The following is a 23,002-nucleotide window of genomic DNA, read 5'->3' as shown; positions in this document are numbered from 1 at the left end:
TAATATAAGTAAGACTATGTTACGGGTAATGTTAGAAGGCCGATTAAACTTAAGTTTACCCGGGTATAACTAGTATTACTCAAGCCTTTTGGGTAAAGCCCGAAAATCGAATCAACTTTTACACCATTATCCAGCCAGTGTTGGGTAGACCCTAGGTGTGAATGGGTAAACCCCGAATACAGATTAATGTTGTTTAAATTTTCGCACTTTACCCAAAAGGCTTGGGTAATACTAGTTATACCCGGGTAAACTTAAGTTTAATCGGCTTTCTAACATTACCCGTACCATACACTAAGTTTAAGTATGATATCAGAAGTAAGTATAAGTCTACTTATGAAATCAGAGTATTTTAAAATACTCAAATCAAATTCAAACTCAAACAAATCAAACAAATTTTAAACTGCTCAATTGTTAGAAATACTACTCTACTTAGTATTACGTAGGTACTTTTACCTACGTAATACTAAGTAGAGTAGTATTTCGAACAATTGAGCAGTTTCATAATTAAATAAGCGAACATTAAAAACAATCCTCACAAGAACTGAAGCTAATTTTACTAAGAGGTTGGCATAACCAAACGTAATTCCAACATTCTCTGAGAGTGGTACTTGATATGTTTTGGACTATAGCCAAAATCCTTTCCATTCAGAATTACATATATATGCTCCTTGTTTTATTCTCTAGTTTCTAGCAATATAATAAGACCAAGTAATCAAGTAAGTACCTACTTACTAACTAGAATTTAATTATTCAATCCACTTTTACGCTCGAAACGAAATTCGATATTTATTACATAGTACAATAACTGAATTGAAAGGTAAAATGAAAAAAAAACGGAAGTGCCTCTCACAACATAATACTCAGATTACAGGAAAACATATAAGAAAGTCAAGCATGAACTGCGGAAACACTTTGTAAAAAACGATGCACTTGTCCGATTTTTTATCTAATCAAAATAAGTACCTTAATTAAGAGCGCTATTACATTTCGGCGTTGAGCGAGTTTAGGTATTTTACGCGCTGCGGCAGGCCGTGCGAGCTCAGTATGCCGATCCCTTCTACCACACTCGCACTACAATGATGGATTAAACATTCTTGATCCTTCGCGAAGCATATTGAAATCAACCATAACAACACTAACTGTACTTAACTTTTAAAGTTCTAAAACTGTTATTTGGTAAGTACGAAAATACTAAATGCAGTGCAAATGTACATAGGGGCTGTTCATAAATTACGTCATCTATTTTTGACGATTTTTGACCCCCCCCCCACCCCTCAAATCATCCAAAAATCAAGCTTCGGATGAATCTGTTTCCTCCTACGTCATGTTACCATCATCCGATGTCCAGACTCCCCCCCCCCCCCACTCCTCCCATTTGAAACGACGTAATTTATGAATTGCCCCATACTCGTACTTATGAAGGTATATTACTCGAAAGAAATTATAGGTACCTACTCGCTTATTTACATGTTTCGTCATTGCATTTGGTACCTATAGGATGTAAAGTTTGTATCAACGAGGGTTTAAAAACGAACTGGTACTGAGGATCTGATGATGATTAAGGTGGTCACGGATACCAATCAACCATGTAGTAACATGATTAGGCTCGTTTGATTCGTCTCAACAAGATCTTTGACACTGAAGATACACAGGGTCTGATGATGTAGCTGGAAGGTGGCCACGGGTACCAGTCTATCATGTAACTAAACAACTTCGTGTTTGGGCTCGTTTGATTCGTCTCAACAAGATCTTTGACACAAGACAGTACTCAGGGTCTGATGATGGAGCTGGAAGGTACCATTACCAATCAACCATGCAACTAAACCACATCGTGTTTAGGATCGTTTGATTCGTCTCAACAAGATCTTTGACACTAGGTGATACTCAGAGTCTGATGATGGAGCTGGAAGGTGGTCACCGGTACCAATCAACCATGCAACTAAACCACTTCGTGTTTAGGCTCGTTTTATTCGTTTCAACAAGATCTTTGACACAAGATAGTACTCAGGGTCTGATGTTGGAGCCGGAAGGTGGTCACCGGTACCAATCAACCATGCAACTAAACCACTTCGTGTTTAGGCACGTTTTATTCATCTCAACAAGATCTTTGACACAAGGTAGTACTCAGGGTCTGATGATGGAGCGCGAAGGTGGCGACGGGTACCTGTCTATCATCATCAGCTCCATCATCAGACCCTGAGTAGTATCTTGTGTCAAACATCTTATTGCGACGAATCAAACGAGCCCAAACACGAAGTGGTTCAGTTACATGGTAGACTGGTACCCGTGGCCACAGTCCAGCTCCATCATCAGACCCTGAGTACTAACTTGTGTCAAAGATCTTGTTGCGACGAATCGAACGAAGCCAAACACGAAGTGGTTTAGTTGCATGGTTGATTGGTACCGGTCACCACCTTCCGGATCCATCATCAGACCTTCAGTACTACCTTGTGTCAAAGATCTTGTTGCGACAAATCAAACGAGCCCAAACACGAAGTGGTTCAGTTACATGGTAGACTGGTACCCGTGGCCACCTTCCAGCTCCATCATCAGATCCTGAGTACTATCTTGTGTCCAAGGTCTTGTTGAGACGAATCAAACGAGCCTAAACACGAAGTGGTTTAGTTGCATGGTTGGTTGGTACCGGTGACCACCTTCCGGCTCCATCATCAGACCCTGAGTACTATCTTAAGTCAAAGATCTTGTTGAGACGAATAAAACGAGCCTAAACACGAAGTGGTTTAGTTGCATTGTTGATTGGTACTGGTGACCACCTTCCGGCTCCATCATCAGACCCTGAGTACTATCTTAAGTCAAAGATCTTGTTGAGCCGAATCAAACGAGCCCAAACACGAAGTGGTTTAGTTGCATGGTTGATTGGTACCGGTGACCACCTTCCGGCTCCATCATCAGACCCTGAGTACTATCTTGTGTCAAAGATCTTGTTGAGATGAATAAAACGAGCCTAAACACGAAGTGGTTTAGTTGCATGGTTGATTGGTACCGGTGACCACCTTCCGGCTCCATCATCAGACCCTGAGTACTATCTTAAGTCAAAGATCTTGTTGAGACGAATAAAACGAGCCTAAACACGAAGTGGTTTAGTTGCATTGTTGATTGGTACTGGTGACCACCTTCCGGCTCCATCATCAGACCCTGAGTACTATCTTAAGTCAAAGATCTTGTTGAGCCGAATCACACGAGCCCAAACACGAAGTGGTTTAGTTGCATGGTTGATTGGTACCGGTGACCACCTTCCGGCTCCATCATCAGACCCTGAGTACTATCTTGTGTCAAAGATCTTGTTGAGATGAATAAAACGAGCCTAAACACGAAGTGGTTTAGTTGCATGGTTGATTGGTACCGGTGATCACCTTCCGGCTCCATCATCAGACCCTGAGTACTATCTTGAGTCAAATAAATACATATAGAATGTCAGGTCGTTTCAAATATTTTTAATCCTGTCCGGTAGTTTATTAAACTGTACCATTATAAATTATAATACTATAAAAACAGTGCTAGGATCAAAGTCTCTCGTTGCGGTTTACACGCACACAGTATAGCGTTTTACACGGCGCCCGCCGCACACAATGATAAAAAACCTCGTCGTCGCCGTTGAAAATGTGCGGAGCCGACCGACACACGTCCTGCCTCTACAAGCTCTGCCGCGGCACTGAGCTGGCGCAGCGCGCGTCATCGGTAATATAGAGTAGTTTTCAAAAAATTGCCAAAAAATTATAGTAGAATTTCATAAACACTAATGTATACCAACAGTATAAGCAAACGTTGCAGATTGCTTGAGTATGAAAATGACTTCGATATTAAGTAGATTTTCGTAGGAATTGACACTTGTTTCGGAGAGAAAATCGAGTTCGTTTTACTTTGATTTTCTCTTTCTCAAAGGTATGTAGGAAAAATATAGTTTGATATGCCTAAAGTACAGGGTATTAGTAATACAAAATAGCCAGGTTTAGCAGAGTAAAATTCTCAACATTTCCAAATAAGAGCTCGCCATTCAGTGCTTCACGGGGTTTTTCGGAAACGACCATCAGAAAAAAAATCATTACTAATTTAATAAGTCCTTTTTCTAATATTTACAACGATATTTATAAAGATAAGAAGACGCTTTTACTGGAACAAGTACTCATTGTTTCTAATAATGAGCGCAAAGTCCTGAATTTCGTCGACTAGTATCATCAATTTTGCATTATTTCGACTTTTCTTGTAAGAGCGCTCTTAATCTCATATTCATATAAATATAGGCCGTCCACAAATATAGGCGCATTATCATTGAAGGATTTGTCAAAAAAATCGCTAATATAAAACATCTCTTTTTATACAAATTGTAAACATACCTAATGATAAACATAAGTACCCCGAAAAATCCAAGTCCTTATAAAAAGGTGAATGGCTGTTTAGATAAAAGTAGGTCAGGATTGGTGAATAAATTCGCATTGACGGTAATGCGTGTCGACATTACACTGCCTTCCGCGATAAAAGGGCAAAACTGCCGTTATGTTACAACTAAACTCTGCCATTTTGTCGAGGCCGTGAAGGACTATTGCTTTCATAGCTTCCTGTGTTAATCGCTTCAAGTTGACCGGTGCAAGAATGATCTTATACTGCATAAGGTTGTTACAAATTTCGAGGTCAAAGGAATACTGGTTTGGTTTGTAGCGAGTACGGGAGACGATGGAAATATGAGCGCAGTACGGTCCCCGAGGGCAGGTCATCCGTCGTTGTGTCGATAACATTACTCAAGCGGCAGAATAAATCCGGCAGAAATCGATGTTACACTAGTTTTGGTAATGGATGCTTTCAGTAACTTACGTTAGGAATATACTTACCTACGTGGAGTTTTTATTAAGTAACGTTAAAAAAACGGTTTTAGTTTAGTAAATTTGTTTTAAAGGCGACGACCTGTGAACCGTTTGTGAGTTGGTGGCTGACTAAATTTATAAAGGTTCGAAAATACGACAAACCAGATGAGATCCTCTCAATAATTTGCCTTGGCGTAGGCTCTACCATGCTCTTACAGGATTACAAGTAGAACCGTGAGTACTAGGTTTCAGTCCACCTTGTTGTACCTAGTTGGTAAAGGTGGCCCTTCTTGCGAATGTAACGGGGGAAGACGTTGAAATATGTTGATGCGTAGACTACTAATACTCGTAATAGTTAAAGGGCGCCTTTTAATGGGTCGTAACATAATATTAAAGGTACCGACGTAGATAGATATTTTACTTTGCAATATTTGCATCTCACCAATTAAACAAAGGAACCGCGTTAATCATTGTACTTATGTTAAAATTTTAAATACGACATAATAATTGAGATTCCCCTCTTGAATTGCAAATACCCCTTAAGGGAATAAAAGTTAACCCCCTTCCTTAAATGCAGTGAGCCAAATTGCTATGAAAATTAATAAATTATGAAAGTGCCTTAAGGAATGGAATATAAAACAACAAACTGCAGGCCATATTGAAAATTACTCAGTTTATGTACTCAGCGCAGACTTACAGGGGTAAATTAATGTTTCATGGATACTGTTCATTTCCGCTGAAGATAAATAGGTAACTTGCACTTCAATTAATAAAGTCTCTGTTGACTTTCCAACTACCCTTCGAGTCTTTCAAACAACCACAGAATAAAGCATTAACGGGTAACTGCCTAATAGGGAAGCGTTGGTAGGCGTAGACCTGTGTCTTTGTAATTTCAATTAAGTAGATTTAATTTTGGACATTATTAAATAGGTATTTACAGAAAAGTTTGCATTAATAATTGGTCTCTTTCCCGCGATTCGCGCACGAGTGTGGAGTGGGCTTAACGAAGTGGCACTATCGGTAGGTAGGTAAAGTAGGTAGGTATTTATTGATTGTGTATTTCCTTGTGTTTTTAATGGGCAAGTATTTACGTACATGTTGGTAAAAAAAGAACTCTCCAGTGTGCTACAAACAAAGGTGTCAAAAGACTCATAAGTAATGAATTTCTAATACTTCGAATAGTAATGCGAAAAGTTTTTGATTAAGGGATTCTTTCAGTAGTACCATTTTGGTACTAAGTACTGAAAAAATGGGAGACCATATTGTGGTCTCTCCCAGGCTGGGGCACTGGAGGCCTTGGTCACTTTTTCTTAGTAGGTACCGTAAAATGGGGTGAGTAGGGACAAAACTGACATTCAAACCTCGATAACATTTTATTTTTACATATGCAAACTGAATGGTGTATACGAGTATAATAAGTGTTCCGGACGTTTGTATTTTAGTTTTTATTTTATTTTGGGTAGTTTCATTTCATAACTTTGACGATAAATAGGAAATCCCACCTCACCCCGTTGTCCCTCGTATTTGGGGTGAGTTGGGTTTTCATACAAAGGTGACTTTGGAAGATTGTTGGATCGATTTTTTTTTATTATGAGTACTTATTACTATAGCCCCATATTAAATTGGAATACATTATTTTTGTAGCAGTAGTCTTAAAATCCCATCTCACCCCCTTTTCATCCCTTCTCTCCCCATTCATAACCCAACTCTCCCCGCGAACCCTACTCACCCCATTTTACGGGATGGACTACCCCATTTTATGGTTACTTATGGGAACCGGAATGCCCACTCTGCTCGTTACAATAGGAATAAGGGCAGAGATTTTAACACAGGAAATAAAAATACATTCGGGACACGGTATTATTCCAATAATAACCGTAACACAGGTATTTCGCAACACGTCTCGACAAATAGAGTTAAACGACCGGACAATTTCGCTGACCGTGCAGCTACAGTCCACCGACCTGCGCGCGCGCCCACTCGCCCGAATACGCGTGCGCAGCACATGCAACCGTCACACGATAATGTAAAACCTAACAGGCAGTTTTTTCGTGACTAATATGAATAGCGCAATATTTAGTTATAATAAAGATAATTATAGCACAGTAACTTGTAGTATAGGTAAAACATATAAATTAAAATTCTTGGCCGACAGCGGAGCAGGCCTGTGTGCTATTAGGTACGAATATTTACAAAACAAACCCGATCTTTTCAGACAAATACAAGGACATAGCATTACTATTAAGGGAGTATGCGGAGATTTAACTTCAGAAGGATATATATATTTAGACTTAGACTTTAACGGTTTCATTTGCGAAGAAAAGTTTCATGTTTTTAAGAATATGCAATGCGCAGCCCAAGGAATTTTAGGAGAAGAATTTTTCAAACGTTACCATGCAGACATAAGTTATAAACGCAATGCACTAATTTTAGAGGACCGAGGTCAGTCCGTTTTGATACCTATGCAAGTACATTTAAATAATACGTATGTCCATAATATACCTCCGCGATGCGAAGTTATGACTCACATTACGTCACAATTAGTAGACGATTGTGTGGTACTAGCCGAGGAAATGCAAGCAGGCGTTTTTGTAGCAGGTGTCATTTCAAGACCAGACAAAGGTCAAATACCCGTACGGATATTGAATACGACTGATAAGCCAGTTACTTTAGATTTATCAAAGTTGAAGGTAAACCGATTATGTAATTTTGATATTTGCAATTTTGACACAGGGAAAATTAGCGTCAATAGAGTAAAAACCTTATTAGATCTTTTAAATTTACACACTTATTTAAACAAAGAGGAACAATTAAGTATAGAACAAATTTGTGCAAAATAAATCTGAGTTGACGAGCTTACACCACCACCAGGCTCCGTTTAGTAAGCCGTGGTAAAAAACCGGAACAAAAGGGATTCAAGTATCATGACCTTTAGTGTCGTACTATAATCACGTGACCAGTGTTGTCAGCATATCAAAAGCCATAAAGTAGCACTGGCGCGCCCTCAAATCCCACGACTCTTCTCTTTCCGCACAGACTCTATCGGTATACAGCCAAATTAGATTTACTGAAACCGATTTGGATGACATTTTGTGTGTATATTTCAAAGGGTACCTGGATTATTTGAAACCCTATTAGACCTGGTAGGTGGCGCTGGTGTCGGTATATCACCAAATTGTATATACAGTAACTGATTTGGATTAAATTGTGTGTGTTAATTTCAATGGGTTCCAGGTTAGTTTAAAAACACACATGGATCCGGGACATATTTGAATTAGGTACCTAACTTATGTTACAAAGGATACAAATTCATTAACCAATGAGGTCACAGCTTCGCAGGACGCAGGTAGATGCATTCATATTGAAAGGGTGCAATTAGTCACCGGACCCGGTCAGTTGCCTATGCAGCGCCACCTACCGTATCCAATAGTGTTTTCAAACAATCCACGAACCTATTGAAATTAACACACAACATTTCATCAAAATCGGTTACAGCATATCACATTTGGTGATATGCCGACAGCAGCCACCTACTGAGTCCAATAGTCCTTTCAAACAATCCAGGTACCCGTTGAAATATATACACAAAATTTCATTTAAATCGGTTTCAGTAAATAAAATTGGGCCATATCCTGAAAATACATATATTTTAATTTTGTCTAAAAATGTCGTTGTGATTGTGATTGGTATACTTTATTTTAACTTATTTTCATATATATACGATAATAATATTGAAATATCTAATTTATATAATGGGTATCTTCAACTATACGAACAAATTTTTTATACCCAACAATTTGGGTAAATATCGAGTAGAGGAGGTCGGGAGGTCGGCGCCCATCTCTAGTCCGGACCAAAGGACGGTCCGGTACGCCTGTCTGTTAGTACTTTATTCATTGCTGTCAGACAGTGTCGTTGTGTTGCCAACGTTAAAAAAAACCGTTAAACCGGCGTCAATGCGTCAGTGTCAAATCAAAGTTGTCAAAAGCACGTTTGTTTCATCTATTGTTTTGAGACTCCAAAGTCCTAAGTCAATTTATTTCAAAGCCTGTCTATAATAATTAAAATGCGTTTCACAATTAAGCAGGCTGGGTGTGGTGCTGAACGAGTTGGTACCCTAACAGGATTCACCAAGTCACCTAGTACGATAATTGAAACCCCTACAGCTGCACTTCTTACTCAGGTATTGTTCTCATGTTAACTGAATGGTTACTAGGTTTTATTTTATATAATATACATCAGACAGTGAACAAAATTTCGTATTATCATTTTCAGGGAGGGAGTGTAGTTCATTTAACGGCAGATGTCTTAGCTCGGGTATTTACTAACCCCCAACTCCTCTGGGTTCCTTTAACCAGTACGAGTCATTTAGAAGCGGGAGTCAAAGCCCAGGGCGAGGGACTAGCCAGGTTTGCTGGAGTCGCTGACCATATAACCTGCACGACATTGCAAAATTTGAATGATGCTGCACCATTGGGACACTTTGAGTTAGACAAGGTGCCATTGTGGACAAAAAGGGGCAAACAAATGATTTGTGCTGACAGGTAACTGGTGTTTTTGATTAAAACTTGAACATATCAAAAATGTGCAATGGTGGGTTAAATGAAACGATTTAACAATATATTGACACTTCTGTATTCCTACTTGTGTTTGAATCAATTTTCTCTGAGGCTGGCTGAGCGCAATCAATGGCTGAGGGACGTGACGAATGTGGAGACTCTTCACTAGTGCACTCCAAGCCGGTCTGTCTTGGGCCCAGTGTATGCTAGCCTGCAATCGGGTGTTTGTCTCTGACATAGTTGTGAATCAATTTTAGCAGTATACAAAGTCAAATTGAGTTTTAAACTCTATAGATTTTAATGTATATTACAACATAATGTGTTAACATTTATGTCGGTTTATAAACGCAGAATTTTCTGGGACTTACAAGGTTATTAAATAGAATGATATGAGGTCTACAGAGTTAATGTCCATTAATCAATATGTTTATGACAATTATTTTCAGATACATGGACTTTATGGAGCTGTTCAAACCCGATATCATTTTGGCAGTTGCAGATGGACGCACATCACATTGTGAAGGCTTCAAGAGGGTCCTGAAGGCTGTCAACAGAAGTAACAGCATGCTTGATGTATGTGTCAAGCGATATAATTCTTCAAAGCAACTGCAAGGAGGTTCATTGATAGGTAATTAGATTTTAATAATACATATATAGAGAACAAAATGATCAAGTTAGTTGTAGAAAACTTATTGATAATATATTCATGTTTAATATTACCTTATAAGATTCATAATGGCATACTGCAGTAAAAACAGTTGTTAAAACATGGCAAGAACAGCTATAGCTGTATAGCCTGCAAGCAATTAAAATGCCTATAGAATGCCATGACTCGGCCATGACTATTTTATATTGAACCATATTACCTGTCAGGCTGTGACCATTTGTGTCTAGTCAAGCCATTTTTGCCAGTCATAGTCGAGGAGCTATAAATATTGGAACTGATTCTAAGTTTATTCTTCTAGTGAAACTATAACAAACTACAGAACATCAGAGAATAATGTATACTTTTGTTTTTCTTAGGTGTTATAGTAGCTGCTGGTCATGAAAAGAAATGCACTGAGAGCATTCAACACATTTTAGAGCACAAGCAAAGTTTGTCAGGAGTAGCCCTGCAGGGCATATTGGATGGCACTGAAGATTACACACATGTGCCCGATGACAATGTGATATCTATTTTTAAGAGGGTTAATGTAAGTAACAAACATAATCAAACAAGTACATGAGATGTTAGAGGGTTCATATGGCTAAAATAAATTGGTGAGATGGCTTATTCTTTGACCTTTAGTTTACATGGACAGCCAAAGTAATTCTAGAACTCTAAACACATATTTTGGTTGTCTTCCTATACAAATTACAGATACTTCGTTCATGATGACTGAAACGTTATTTTATTATACCATTTGTTTTTGTGAAGTCTTGTAATATGTACACAGGCAGAATCGGAGGATAAAATCATATTGAATATAGATATGATTTTATCCTGCGATTCTGCCTGTGTCCAGTCCGCGGCCTTAAAGGTGCCAACAGATTGAATAATTTTTTAAATATGACATTAACATTTCCAGAAAGCCTTGCCTAAGGAAATGGTTCGCATTTTAGAAGGATTTTGGAACCCCGCTGCAATAATGGCTGCAATTGGCAATGGCTATGATGTCTTTGATGGATCTTACCCAGTGAAGTTGACCAATGAAGGATTTGCCTTGACGTTAAACTTCAATGTTGACCAAAGCCATAATGAATTGTGTATATTAGATTTAAATGATAGCAAGTAAGTTGAAATATTTTGTTTGAAAATAACTTATTTCACTAGAAAAAGGGAACAGTGACATAACAGTTCTTCCATGCTAATTAACCTTTTGGACGCCAATGACCGATATATCCGCACCGCAACTCCAACGCCAAAGACGGATTAATCGGTCACAAACCACAGAGCAACATAGACCTACGTGCATATGCATAAAGTTCAATTTCAGTTTTGAAACTTCGGTGACGTGGTGTCCGAGTGACAGCTTTTGTGTTTGACACGGCGTCGAAAAGGTTAAGCATGAGCTTGTAACTACTATAGGTACTATCAAAAAGAATAGATAGTATAGAGGAGTCCTTTCATTGTAAATTTTGTAGTCACTGTAAATTTACTGCCATCTGCGATAGACACACGACTAAAACTCAAAATGAAAACGTATAAAGTTATCAAAAAATGTATATATATGGATAAATGATTTTATTATTTTTATATCATTTTGATCCATGTTCATTCACTGATATCTATGTGTTAAAATTGTTAAATATGAAACGGTGTTGTCACGCCATCTAGCCGAGGATAGACTAAAGGTGTGTGCGGCATCTATTCAAGAATGACTTTTACTTGAATTCCGATGCACGTTTTTTCTTAGACTTTATTCGTCTTATACGAAGTTACATATGTCTTTGGTACTATGAATGACAAGCTGCAATTTTAATTATTTATTTTAATGACAACTATTTTATAAACATATGTCAACGTAGCTTTGTCTGGGTGTCTATTTATCATATTTCGTATGCCGGAAATCGGAAAGCGGATTCACGGCAGTGGGTATTGAGGTCCAATTAATAATTAATTAGAATTCAATAATTACTGTACGGATACCCGTTCCGAGAGATGAAAGGTTAAAAATTTGCTTTAGCACCGACTTCAAACATATCAGTTCGTCTTCAAACATAAAGTGTTAAAGTTTTTGAAGTTGGTCTTGTTTTGTTACATTTACAGATATAAAGAAGATTTCAGTCCCCTTTTAAAGGGTTGCGAGTGTTTGGCCTGCAAGAAATATACAAGGGCGTATATTCAACATCTTCGAAATACACGGGAAATGCTGGCGTCTGTACTGCTCAGCATGTAAGTTACATGACAAGTATTTTAATAAATTTAGCTTGGGTTTCATTCAATCGCGCTAGTCTCGCACGAGGAATATTTCTACTTTATTTTAATTAGTATTGAATGAGAGAGATAAACATAGTGCCTACCAGTCCTACCACTTCGTTCGTTAGTTCGTCTGTTTGCATGCTATAGAATAAAGGCAGATAACGAATTATCGATTTTTGCGGTAGGGCCTTCCAAAGTCTAAACTGTCTCGTCTCACACAATTTGTGACGTAATAGTATGATGGCAGTACTGTTAAATAATTGATGGTTAAATTGAGGTCCTGAAGCATCTTTATCGCTTTTAAATAGCTACAGTATTGCGGCTGTATTTCCATTTCAGTTCTTTTATTTTACCGACTGGAACTACTAAAATTAACGCCATCTAGTTTCAATACTCCATACTAAGATAGGTAGCATTGGGAGACATAAGTACACTGACCAAGTGTTTGTAACGAGGTTGAATAGATGTGTAACGACATCGTTGAATACAGAGGTGAGGTCCTGAAGCATATCTTTATAGCTTTTAATTCGCTACAGTATTTCGGCTGTATATTCAGTTCTTTTATTTTACCGACTGGAACTACTAAAATTAACGCCATCTAGTTTCAATACTCTATACTAAGATAGGTAGCATTGGGAGACATAAGTACACTGACCAAGTGTTTGTAACGAGGTTGAATAGATGTCGTTACTATTGACGCTTCAATACAACTTGGGTCAAAATATTTTTACAATTTGTTGCCTTTGAATGCAAGTAGACTAAACAATAATTTAAAGCTATTGGTAGTTATATCCTGCCATTCATGTAGAGAAATGATCGTAGTGTACATAATATTATAATAGCATTCAATAACAAAGACCGCCTGTGCCAAAAGATAAAAATATTGCCTTTAGATGATGATGGCGTTATAAGCCAAACAACCCCCATATATTTTCAAAATATCTTACCTCTTCATATAGGTCAGATAGGTACGTTAATTTTAAATTCTAATCTATATGTCTTGCCTTTCCAGTCACAATCTCCATCACTTCGACCAGATGTTCCACCACGCCCGTCGACATATTGCTGCAAGCACGTTTGACACATTCCGACATCACATCACTAAACAGTACGAACTGTATAAAGACTCGCAAGTAAACAAAACTGACGATATGACAGTTACAGATAGTGACATTAGTGAAAATGTAGAGGCGGAACCTGTGAAAAAAATTCGGGTAACTGATGAAGTTTCTATTAGTGTAGCCAATGGTAATGCTTGATAGTATTTGTATGTATTGAGTAAAAGTAATATTACAAACTTGAAATGTTATGTACATATTTATGGGGTAAGCCCGTTGTGGGGCTTAATTATCTCTTGAATTCACAGCCTTTTGACTACATATTTGATTATTTCCAGTGGTTACCTACCATCGCCATATTAGTTTTACAATGCATCTATTTGGCTTGATGGACTGTTAAGATAAAGTTGAAGCATTTAATAGAAATGTTGTCGCTAGTGAACTCTGATCAATGGCATTAGCACAAATATTACCTTTGTTGGTGGACCTTGGGTGGTAGCTACGGGAAATTAGATGTAGCTGTTTGTGATATGATATGTATTAATAACGAAGTAAATCATTTTTATACATAAGCAAATCGAAATCTACGAGGCCCTTAAATTCGGATCACGATGTCCTACCGATGTGTAGGTAGCTTTTTTGTAGTATATATAGTCTCGTACTATGTAGTAATTAATGTATTATTAAGGACGCTTTAATACAAACTATAATAATTACCTTGGAAAGATATTTTTACTCATTATCGAGCTCGAATGAAATGGTGCATCAACAATTTCACCATGAAAAAGGTTTAAAAAACCAAATGTCGTACCAATCAGCAGGTAATACGTGCGCCAAAAAACATTTCGCAAATAAGTACCTACCAAGGTTGCAATAAAATACTTGATTAACTAGCAGTTTAGTGATAAAACGTTCGCGTGAAGCATAATATTGAATAAGTAGGTAACGACTTATAAAATGTGGTATTTGCAGTGATTGTATTTATAACCTAACATGATACGAATGTAATAAAAAAAAAAAACAATCATTCAAGTTTTAATTATCAAAGATGCAGGCCAGTGTAATTAATAGGATTAAGTCATTCCTTATTTTCATTAATTGATTAACGTTCATTGTTAACAATCTGATGCGGACATGTCTTGGGACTTCTAATCACGTGTTGACGTGTTGCACCCAAAGATCTAAATTGAATAATATAAGCTTAAAACCAGCAAATTTTGTTTTTATTTGTAATCCACAGTCTAAGCATTAGCGATATAGTTCTTATGTTTCACGAACACTAGGTTTTCTCGAAATTAGTCTTCATTTTCAAAATGAAAGTGAAGAACGTTTGTGAAATGCAAGTACCATATTTGAATACCAGGGAAGAGGGACGGATAAATGAAAATGAATGATTAACACATTTTACATATATTTTACTGACAATATTTACACAATAATTTGAGTGACCACACTTATTGAGCTATGCGTATTGTATGAAATGTGCAAGTATCATGTAATTGAATTACATTAATATAATTACATTTTTATAGGATTTGGCAGGATTTTGCTTGACAAAGTCACGTTCCAAATTTTAGGCAAACGTTACTAATAAAAAATACATAATTTTATTAGGTAAGATAACATGATGGTAATTTATATAATTGTATATAATCATATTAGTTAGGATGGTAAACACAACCTTTACATAAAATTTTAAAATATTAAACTGTACTAATGCATAACAATTTATATTTAAAATAAATACCAGGCAACTAAACATGCTTCTAATAGGAATCAATTTACTATAGGAATAATTTATTAGTAGACAAATATAAACACAATTCATATATTGTCAGTAGTAAAATTCACTAGTTGGCACATTAAATACATGCGTAGATCGAAACAGATTCCCATTTACAGTCAAATTTTCATAAATAAATACTTATCTCGAGACATTATGAAGTGAAATTACATTATTATACATAAATATGTAAGCCTCCAACCACCTCCTATCACCTTCCAGTCCTTCAACCAATATGCTTTAGATAAAAGTTAATGTTACAATACAATGCTTGCAATAATAGAGTAGGTACGTGTTCAACGATCGTGTTATTTATTGCAAATTTTACATTTTGGCACAAAAGTTACAATAGAAAGTCTTTAATTTGTTTCAATACTTTAAAAAATCAGTTTATGTTTATATTTGTGCATGATGACAATGACGCAAATCGTTGCATATTTTGTTCTTCAACAACAAAAACATTTTTTTTGTTTTGTATTCGTTACACATGTGCCTCGGTACTTTATGTACTGCATGCATACATATTCAATTATAACATTATTGTAAATTCACTAAATAAGTACACCTCGCTATATAAAAATGAGCTTCATTTTATTTGATTAAGAAATCAACCAATCTCTTGAGTTCGTTACAAAAGCAATTAAAACACTTAACTAAAAGTTGAATATAAAAATTGTATAGTTAATATAAATAATTACTATGCACCAGGCATCTGCTGATAAAGCAATTTTATCTAATCTCTACTCTATTCACAGTCTAATAAAAAGTAGTAGCAGACGTGTCCCTTTTACTGCACATTGTGATACTCGACCACAGGTTTAGTAGCGCGGTTAAGTTTCTCGGCCTTCTGACCCGATATCGTATGAAATGACAAACTCATAATTTTGAGATCCATAAAGGTGCGAGCGTGACAGCTAACTGAACTTGGTTCCGATCATCGCCACACTTTCACTGCACTAACGCTAACTATTTTAGAGTTTTCTGTAAAACTGTCAGCTTAAACCCATTCACTGGTTCACTATTTTTAAGTATCACATTGTCCGTCTTTTTCTTTTCGCATTCAACGACAATATAACGTATTTACTGCCAGCTCGAGCACTATACAAACTCATTTGTACCGGGCGTGTTGAGAGGTTCTTGAGCCTGAAAAGAAAAAAAAAAGTAAATGATAATCAACATGCTTTTGTCTTAGTGAATTGTACTTATGCTTTTCTAAACAGCCAACGTGTACACGCAAAAGAAATGAAGTGGCACTATTATACCTAATTATTAACCTTTGTGTATTTATCAACGTCACAACTGTCACAAGTGAATTGCTACAATTTAAAATCGGTATATTCCTCTCGGCAATAGATTTTTTTTTCGCGATTGCATGGTGACTGTTTGTTTAGTGATGTCGACAAATACCAAGTTTGTGTTCTACAGTCAACTTACCAATAATTAATAGCCCTCGAATGTTTTAGCATGTAAAACAAAATTTTCGGCAGTAAAATATTATCAGATAATTAAAGCAGGCAGAATAAAAATATACTGGCAATCTCAAAGGGACTATTTACAGCATTAATATCTACCTATAATTTAATACCAATAATTTGGCAGCTATGATTTAATACTGATGCGGTAAAAATGTTGGCACAATCATTTGCCCTTAATTATAATATCTAAACGAAAAATATCTTGTTTTACAAATTCCTTAAAACATGTCCTAGTAAACGTAACTAAGTACATCGAGTTTAAAATGTCTTAGGCAGACCTTACACCTAACTAATATTAACACTATGCATTATCTTGTTATTTACAACACTATTTCTTTTGGCCAAGTCGAGTTGGGGTCATATCATATCATTGTTAAGTATTATTTAAGAAATCGAATTGATGTTTTCAAAAATAAAATTCTTTAATTATTAAAATCTTGAAATTTTAGTTCTAAATTAGGGTCAGTGACCTAAAACACCCACTTATATTAATTGGCTCCTAAGGAGGGCAGTGCGGAGTTTTCGCGACTTATCTTAGGCTGTTCTGTATGTTAAGCGTACATTCCATAGCAGTTAGCGCTCTCACCTCCTCTCCCACGGTGCTGGGGTACAGCTTGCTGCCGGGCGCGTACCCATTCTTCTCGAGCGCGAATTGGTCCTCGGTGGTCTTGCGGTACACGGGGTTGTCAAAGTTCATAGACGTGACGTTGCGGTGCACGTAGTGCCGGTACATCACCACAGCAATCTAGAAAACAATTCAATTAACATTAATTTATTTCCACTTTAGACGAAAGTTCGAGAATCCAATTGAATGGTTTGTTTGCCGAAGGTTAACTGTTACTGCACTCGTCGTCTTTTTAAACCGATTGTATCTAATGATGCGGTTCGTTGTGATGTAATCGAAAACTATCAACTTCAATTAATTCATTGACAAACCAATTCCGCTAATTACGTTATATGTATTTATTATCGAGAAAACTATCTACAATCAACATCCGTTGAAAGTGGATGACGCCGTCTAAAGATTCCGCTGTTTACTTGCGAGTTGCGACTACAATTAGTAGGAATTCGATTCATTAGCGCAATCAAAAACCAATCAATATATTACTTATCTACAATCAAGAGCCTTGATGTATCCAGTTATTTTCCTTAAGATTAATATCGACTCACTATCTAGATATCTTCCTTTATCTTTTTGCAATATATTGCCCGATATATTTGCAATGATAGTTTTAAAAACACGCCTATTTCAGTCTTGGTCATGAACAATCCCATTACTACGAAGTGAACAATCGCAAGTCGAACGATAGAAGGGCTTCCGGAAAGCAATCTAAATCCCATAACAAACCGACCTCATTTCTCGGCAATACAACACTAATGGTGTCACACGACACCTAAATATGCTAGGTACGCGTGCATTCAGGCGAATATATGTACGAGTAGGTATGTGTAGCACGATCATTGTAAAGTAACAGTTGGTTTATACTGAATTATTAGAAAATTCGGAGATTAGATCTTTAATTGCAAATAAGATCGTTCAGAGTCGGCGAATATACAAACAAATCAGACTACCTGGTCTACACAAATCATTAGACATGCCAAATCTCCTCAAATCAGATACTTAATGATTCATTCTTCAAAAAAAAGCGAACGTCAGCAATGAGACAGTTCTTCCGCAATCGTACCACAATAGCTATCTGCGGCATTTTACAGCCAATACCTGCGTCTTTAAACCGGTTAAACTTTATATCGCTTTTTTGTCTCAAAAGTTTTGCAACGGCCTTGTTAATTTGTTTTGTAGGTCCAATGGAAAAGGAGGAAGAACGTGAAGTTTATTTAATCACAATATCAATTTCTGCATTTTACAATACATGTGCAACATGGTCGTGGATTTCTTATCAACCTTTTATTGTTACGTTATCTGCTAAACTGGGTTTACTTTCACTTTTGACGACTGATTTACACGACAATCATTCAGAACGTGAGAAAAATAATCATGAAACAATGGATTTTCATGTATCACTAGTTTTTGGAATCGTGAGAATCGTTATTTAGTAGTCTTTACTTAATCTCTAGTTATGTAAGAGAACTGTCAGTTTTTTAGGTTAGTTTGTAGACGAATTAAGTAGATACTTAATCTACTAGTGAAACTTAAGTAAAACTGTTTTAAAATTATAAGCATCAGACCAGCTAATAATACTCGTAATCAGCTTGATCCGTTTCCGCAAAAAAACACCTAATGCGCCAATATCAAAACCGCGCCGATTGAAAAGAAAACTATAAGTATGATTATTTTTTCTGGCGGTAATTTCTGCGAGAACTTATTATATTGAAAGAAAGAAGATGTATTTATTGACAACTTACCAATGCTGCTAATATGATGACTCCTGAGATTACAGCAACAACTATTCCGGCGATGACGCCTGCGTCGCGGCCGTTGTTTGAGATTCCTGGGTCAGATTTAGGTATTTCTGGCACATCTGGAATTACATAAAAACCGATCGTTAGGAAAATATCTCATTTTTGCGACTCCCTTGATATCTCCCATGAATGTTATGTTTAGGTAGGTATAGAAAATTATTGAAGTTATGCCTCAAATTGGTATACATTTGGATAATAAGATTACAAAGATAAACACGTACTGGAATTGGAAATATCAAAGGAATGTAATGTAAGTATTTGACACTGTAATTCTTCGGCAGGTACGTTTAGTTTTGCGTTTTTAAGGAAAAACGACATGTGTTTTCTGGCATTGTTCTAATACCGAAAAAACTGCTTTTACTGACATTGTCACCTAACAAACTTTTTCTAAGTCGAAGTTAATAGACACGATGATATATTTTGTTTAAAAAAATCACAGGTGCCTTAATTTTTAATTTCAAAAACAGCGTAGGTAATGTATTTATTGCCCATTCTAATTTTGAGATTATTAACGCACGGCTTTTGAAACTAAACATACCTGCTTGTGGTCTAAAATAACCACCACCAGAGAATAAGCGTTAATCACAAACATGAAAAGATCGAAAGTTAAGTAAGGACAAGCGGATGTGTTTGTTTAATTTGCTTGCTTGCACATTCTAAGTGCTTATGTCAACAAAACGTAGGAAGTTTTGCTAAATTTTAATAATCACTAACAAGTTCAATGTCAACCGATCAGGTATTTGACCCAAAATAAACAAACGCCGTCAGCTCACGAATTATACATAGAAAAGTTTTGTATTCGCCAATAATACAAAACTTAACTTAATAATCGTAATTAATTCGGATATGGTGATACTGATATCTTTATAGATGCACCTATATTTCTACTCAAAATCAATACACACATTTTATTAAACACATAAGTATTGCGTGGGTTTTTCACACCGGTTTAAACTAGACTAATCTATTTAGGATCCTTTTGCTGCTGTCAATGGAACGTGCCAACTGTTACTCAAATATACTAACCTAGTTTAAATGTATGGTAACTTCTGCACACGGTATTATTGTTACAAAGGGGATTCAAAGAAAACAAAAGAGGACAGGAAGGACAGGTATTGTCGTAGAGTTGTGGATGCCAATAATGCACAACAAAACCCTGTACAATGAATGGAATTACCGCTGGTAATGATCCCACTAGTTGATAAATCATTGTTACATCCTTTCATGAATGTCGTTGTTTCATTTAAAATAATTTGAATATACCCAGTAAAGTTTTATGTTTTTTGCGTGTGCAATTATTGTTAGTTAAATACCTAATGTTTTTTAGTTTTAGCATTATGTAATCCGTGTAAATATGCAACATGCACCCAGTTCAAGTAATCTGTGTGTCTTCCCAGCTAGAAAAACCCCGTTATATTATGATTATATGTAAAACAATATTATACATTACCCAATGCGTTAAAATTTTTCACAGCCTCTGGTAAAAAATTGAGACTTAGTCCGTCGTAATTGTAATGTAATTCTTTGGTGGGTTCGTCGGTGGTGTCCGGTATTCTCGACAGAGCGATGTCTCTCAAGAAGAGGTCTAGGTAAGGTTGATTCTTCTCTTCCAACTGTTCTTTATCGCTCTCCCAATACACCTTCATTGGCTCGCCGTCTGCGTCGACAGATGGTAAACTCGGTTCCTCTGGAGGTTCAGTAGTGTCCTCGCTTTTGGCGTAGTCACGAACTAGCTTCAAGAGAAGGCCTGATAGCCCTTCCCTTTTTGAATTCACCATATGTGTTAACAGACTTCTTTAATGCACATTCAAAGCTGTTCATCAGCTTGGTAACTAGGCGTTTGGCATTCCCTGTAAATTTAGGAATCCTATGTTGAAGACACACAGATATCTTTTAAACATTCACAGTGAACCGTGTTAGTGAATAGCGATGAATGTTAATATGATGGTTCCTGCGCCCTAATTTAAATGTAATTTTATCTTATCGAAAGCGATGGCAATGATAAAACCCATTCAGGAACGTAATCCGCGACAGAAATCGTGGCATTCAATCCAATTAATCATTAAAAAATTCAAGAGAAAATCCGATTGCGCAGACACATTTAACTATAGGTAACACTATTTCACATTCACTTTCATTAACATATTCGTCGATATAACCTCAAATGCCACAAATTCTGTTCACTTCAAGGAGCAGTAAGGTAAAGACAGAAGGAACTGGTTTAAAGAAACTGGATGGCCGGTTAAAATACTCACTGGTTACAGGTTTTTCCTCTACAATATTTTCATTTGAACCTTTCGGTTTTTGCACCTCCACTTCTGGGTTAACCGAATCTGTAGATGTATTATAAATTAAACTTAACAAATGCTTGCAGGTTATGTTTATGTTTGTTGAAGTGACAAGTTTGAGGGTAATTGAACTTTTGATAGAATAGAGCGATATATAGAGTGCAACGAGGAGCGCGCGACCACTGCTCTCGGCGACTGATGCAAAAATGCCAAGTGTGCCGCCGCCGACCGCGCCGCGCCTCCTAAACTCGCCAACGTTCCGTCAATTTAACCGAGTGCGATCCGGCTCACACTCACTACAGCTGTCTAGGTTAATCGAACGGTTACGAACGTTTTTGGTTGTATTTATCCAAAAATAGAATTTATTTATTTTACAATACATAACTATATTTGCGCAAATCCCTAAGGATCTATCCCTTAAGGCAGTTTATGGTACGTTAACTGTAATTTTGTAATAATATACCCTTAGGTCACTGACTGACTGACTGTTAACGACTTAATGTTAACTATGCCCTTAATAAAATTTATAAACTAAAACGGTAACGATATAAAAGGTCCGAAATTGGTCTAGTCGTAGCTGACGAAAGTACGAAGGTAGTGTTCCAAAAATACTATTAAGTTAAGCAGCAGTATTCAATAGATAATGAATAAACTATTCAGGGACCAAAAAGTAAATACAGTCCGCAGCAAAAATTTCTAAGCGAGTAAGAGCGTGTGCACGTGCAGGTCCCTTTACTTTGACCAAGTACTACTAGTTTCTTCGATTTAATTTACCACACGTCACTTATCTCATAGCTGTTTCTAGTTTTACATCAATTGTAATCAGATAACGTTTGTTATCCAGTACAAAAGGATACTTTTAGAAGGATAATAAAATAAATTACATAATTATGTTTAAACATCTATTAATTTTGAATCGGTGTTACTGTTGAAAAAAAATGCAGGTTACTTTTAATTGTTAAGCCTTATAAGTAAATCTACGTAGCAGAAACGAGCCTGCCAAACTACAGTACAGTGTAATAAAATGATGTAATAAAGAGACATAGTTAGCAAGGCCGCTAGCGCCGGGCCGGATCGCGTCCGAATTGACTAAACGAAAGGTGGCGTGATGTCGTGACGTCACCTCACCTTATTCACTACCCAGCCATTGAGCTTGGGCAACGTATTGCTTTTTGAATTTCGATAGCAGGGTGTCGTACGGCGTTTAGGCAAGGTCGCTTTATGTATCACTGACTGAATGACAATTAATAGTTGATAAGCAATACATAAAAGCAATTAAAATTTGCAAATATGTACTTATAAGATAATTTCATGAATTAGTGATAATACAAAAAAAAAATGCTGTAAAAATGATAAAAACATATTATTTTATACGTAAGATAGAAAATTTACTCAGTTAAACTCGGTTTTAAGTGCCTATTGCCTATGTATATGTTGCGTTGCGTTTTTTGTTATACAATACACTGGGCCGAGAGCGGTCTGTTTGTTTACTACCTAATACGGAAACGGAAGACAAATACCCTTTTTCCCCACTTGTAGTCGCCATAAGTATACTCGAGCGTGCTAATATAGTACGTATTGAACGTGTTGGCAGATGTATGTAGTATGCTATAAATAGTGCATTAACTATAACGCCTGTGGCTTCTCGAACGAAATTAAATTCCACCGTCGTCGTATGTCTTTTTGAATTTTTTCC

The 23,002-nt window shown here is 36.7% G+C and overlaps 2 protein-coding genes and 1 long non-coding RNA gene across 4 annotated transcripts in view; 2 read left to right on the top strand and 1 right to left on the bottom strand.

The window, feature by feature from the left end:
* LOC134790058 (uncharacterized) overlaps window positions 1-23,002 on the top strand; it is a 444,063-nt gene that overhangs the window by 111,758 nt on the left and 309,303 nt on the right. The window lies entirely within an intron of this gene.
* Window positions 8,813-14,569, top strand: LOC134790043 (queuine tRNA-ribosyltransferase accessory subunit 2). 2 transcript variants are annotated; one of them, XM_063760800.1, is made up of 7 exons: window positions 8,813-9,003; window positions 9,096-9,364; window positions 9,826-10,007; window positions 10,403-10,576; window positions 10,952-11,150; window positions 12,129-12,254; window positions 13,294-14,569. In XM_063760800.1, the coding sequence occupies exons 1-7, from the start codon at window positions 8,887-8,889 to the stop codon at window positions 13,538-13,540; spliced, it is 1,314 nt and encodes a 437-aa protein (XP_063616870.1). In that variant the 5' UTR covers window positions 8,813-8,886; the 3' UTR covers window positions 13,541-14,569. The 2 variants fall into 2 exon arrangements, with proteins under 2 accessions (XP_063616870.1, XP_063616869.1); XM_063760799.1 differs by having other exon boundaries at window positions 8,814-9,003; window positions 10,403-10,572; window positions 10,948-11,150.
* LOC134790055 (very low-density lipoprotein receptor) overlaps window positions 14,734-23,002 on the bottom strand; it is a 261,962-nt gene continuing 253,693 nt past the window's right edge. Inside the window, exons 14-17 of the mRNA XM_063760812.1 lie at window positions 21,274-21,351; window positions 18,962-19,077; window positions 17,184-17,342; window positions 14,734-16,265 (exon numbers count right to left, since the gene is read on the bottom strand). Of these exons, the coding sequence (XP_063616882.1) occupies window positions 16,221-16,265; window positions 17,184-17,342; window positions 18,962-19,077; window positions 21,274-21,351 (398 nt within the window). The 3' untranslated portion in view covers window positions 14,734-16,220. The remainder of the gene's footprint in view (window positions 16,266-17,183; window positions 17,343-18,961; window positions 19,078-21,273; window positions 21,352-23,002) is intronic.

Source organism: Cydia splendana, chromosome 4 (assembly GCF_910591565.1).
Source record: "Cydia splendana chromosome 4, ilCydSple1.2, whole genome shotgun sequence".
Classification (NCBI taxonomy): domain Eukaryota; kingdom Metazoa; phylum Arthropoda; class Insecta; order Lepidoptera; family Tortricidae; genus Cydia; species Cydia splendana.
The sequence above is the reverse complement of the archived record's forward strand: the minus strand, read 5'-3'. Positions and strand labels throughout refer to the sequence as shown.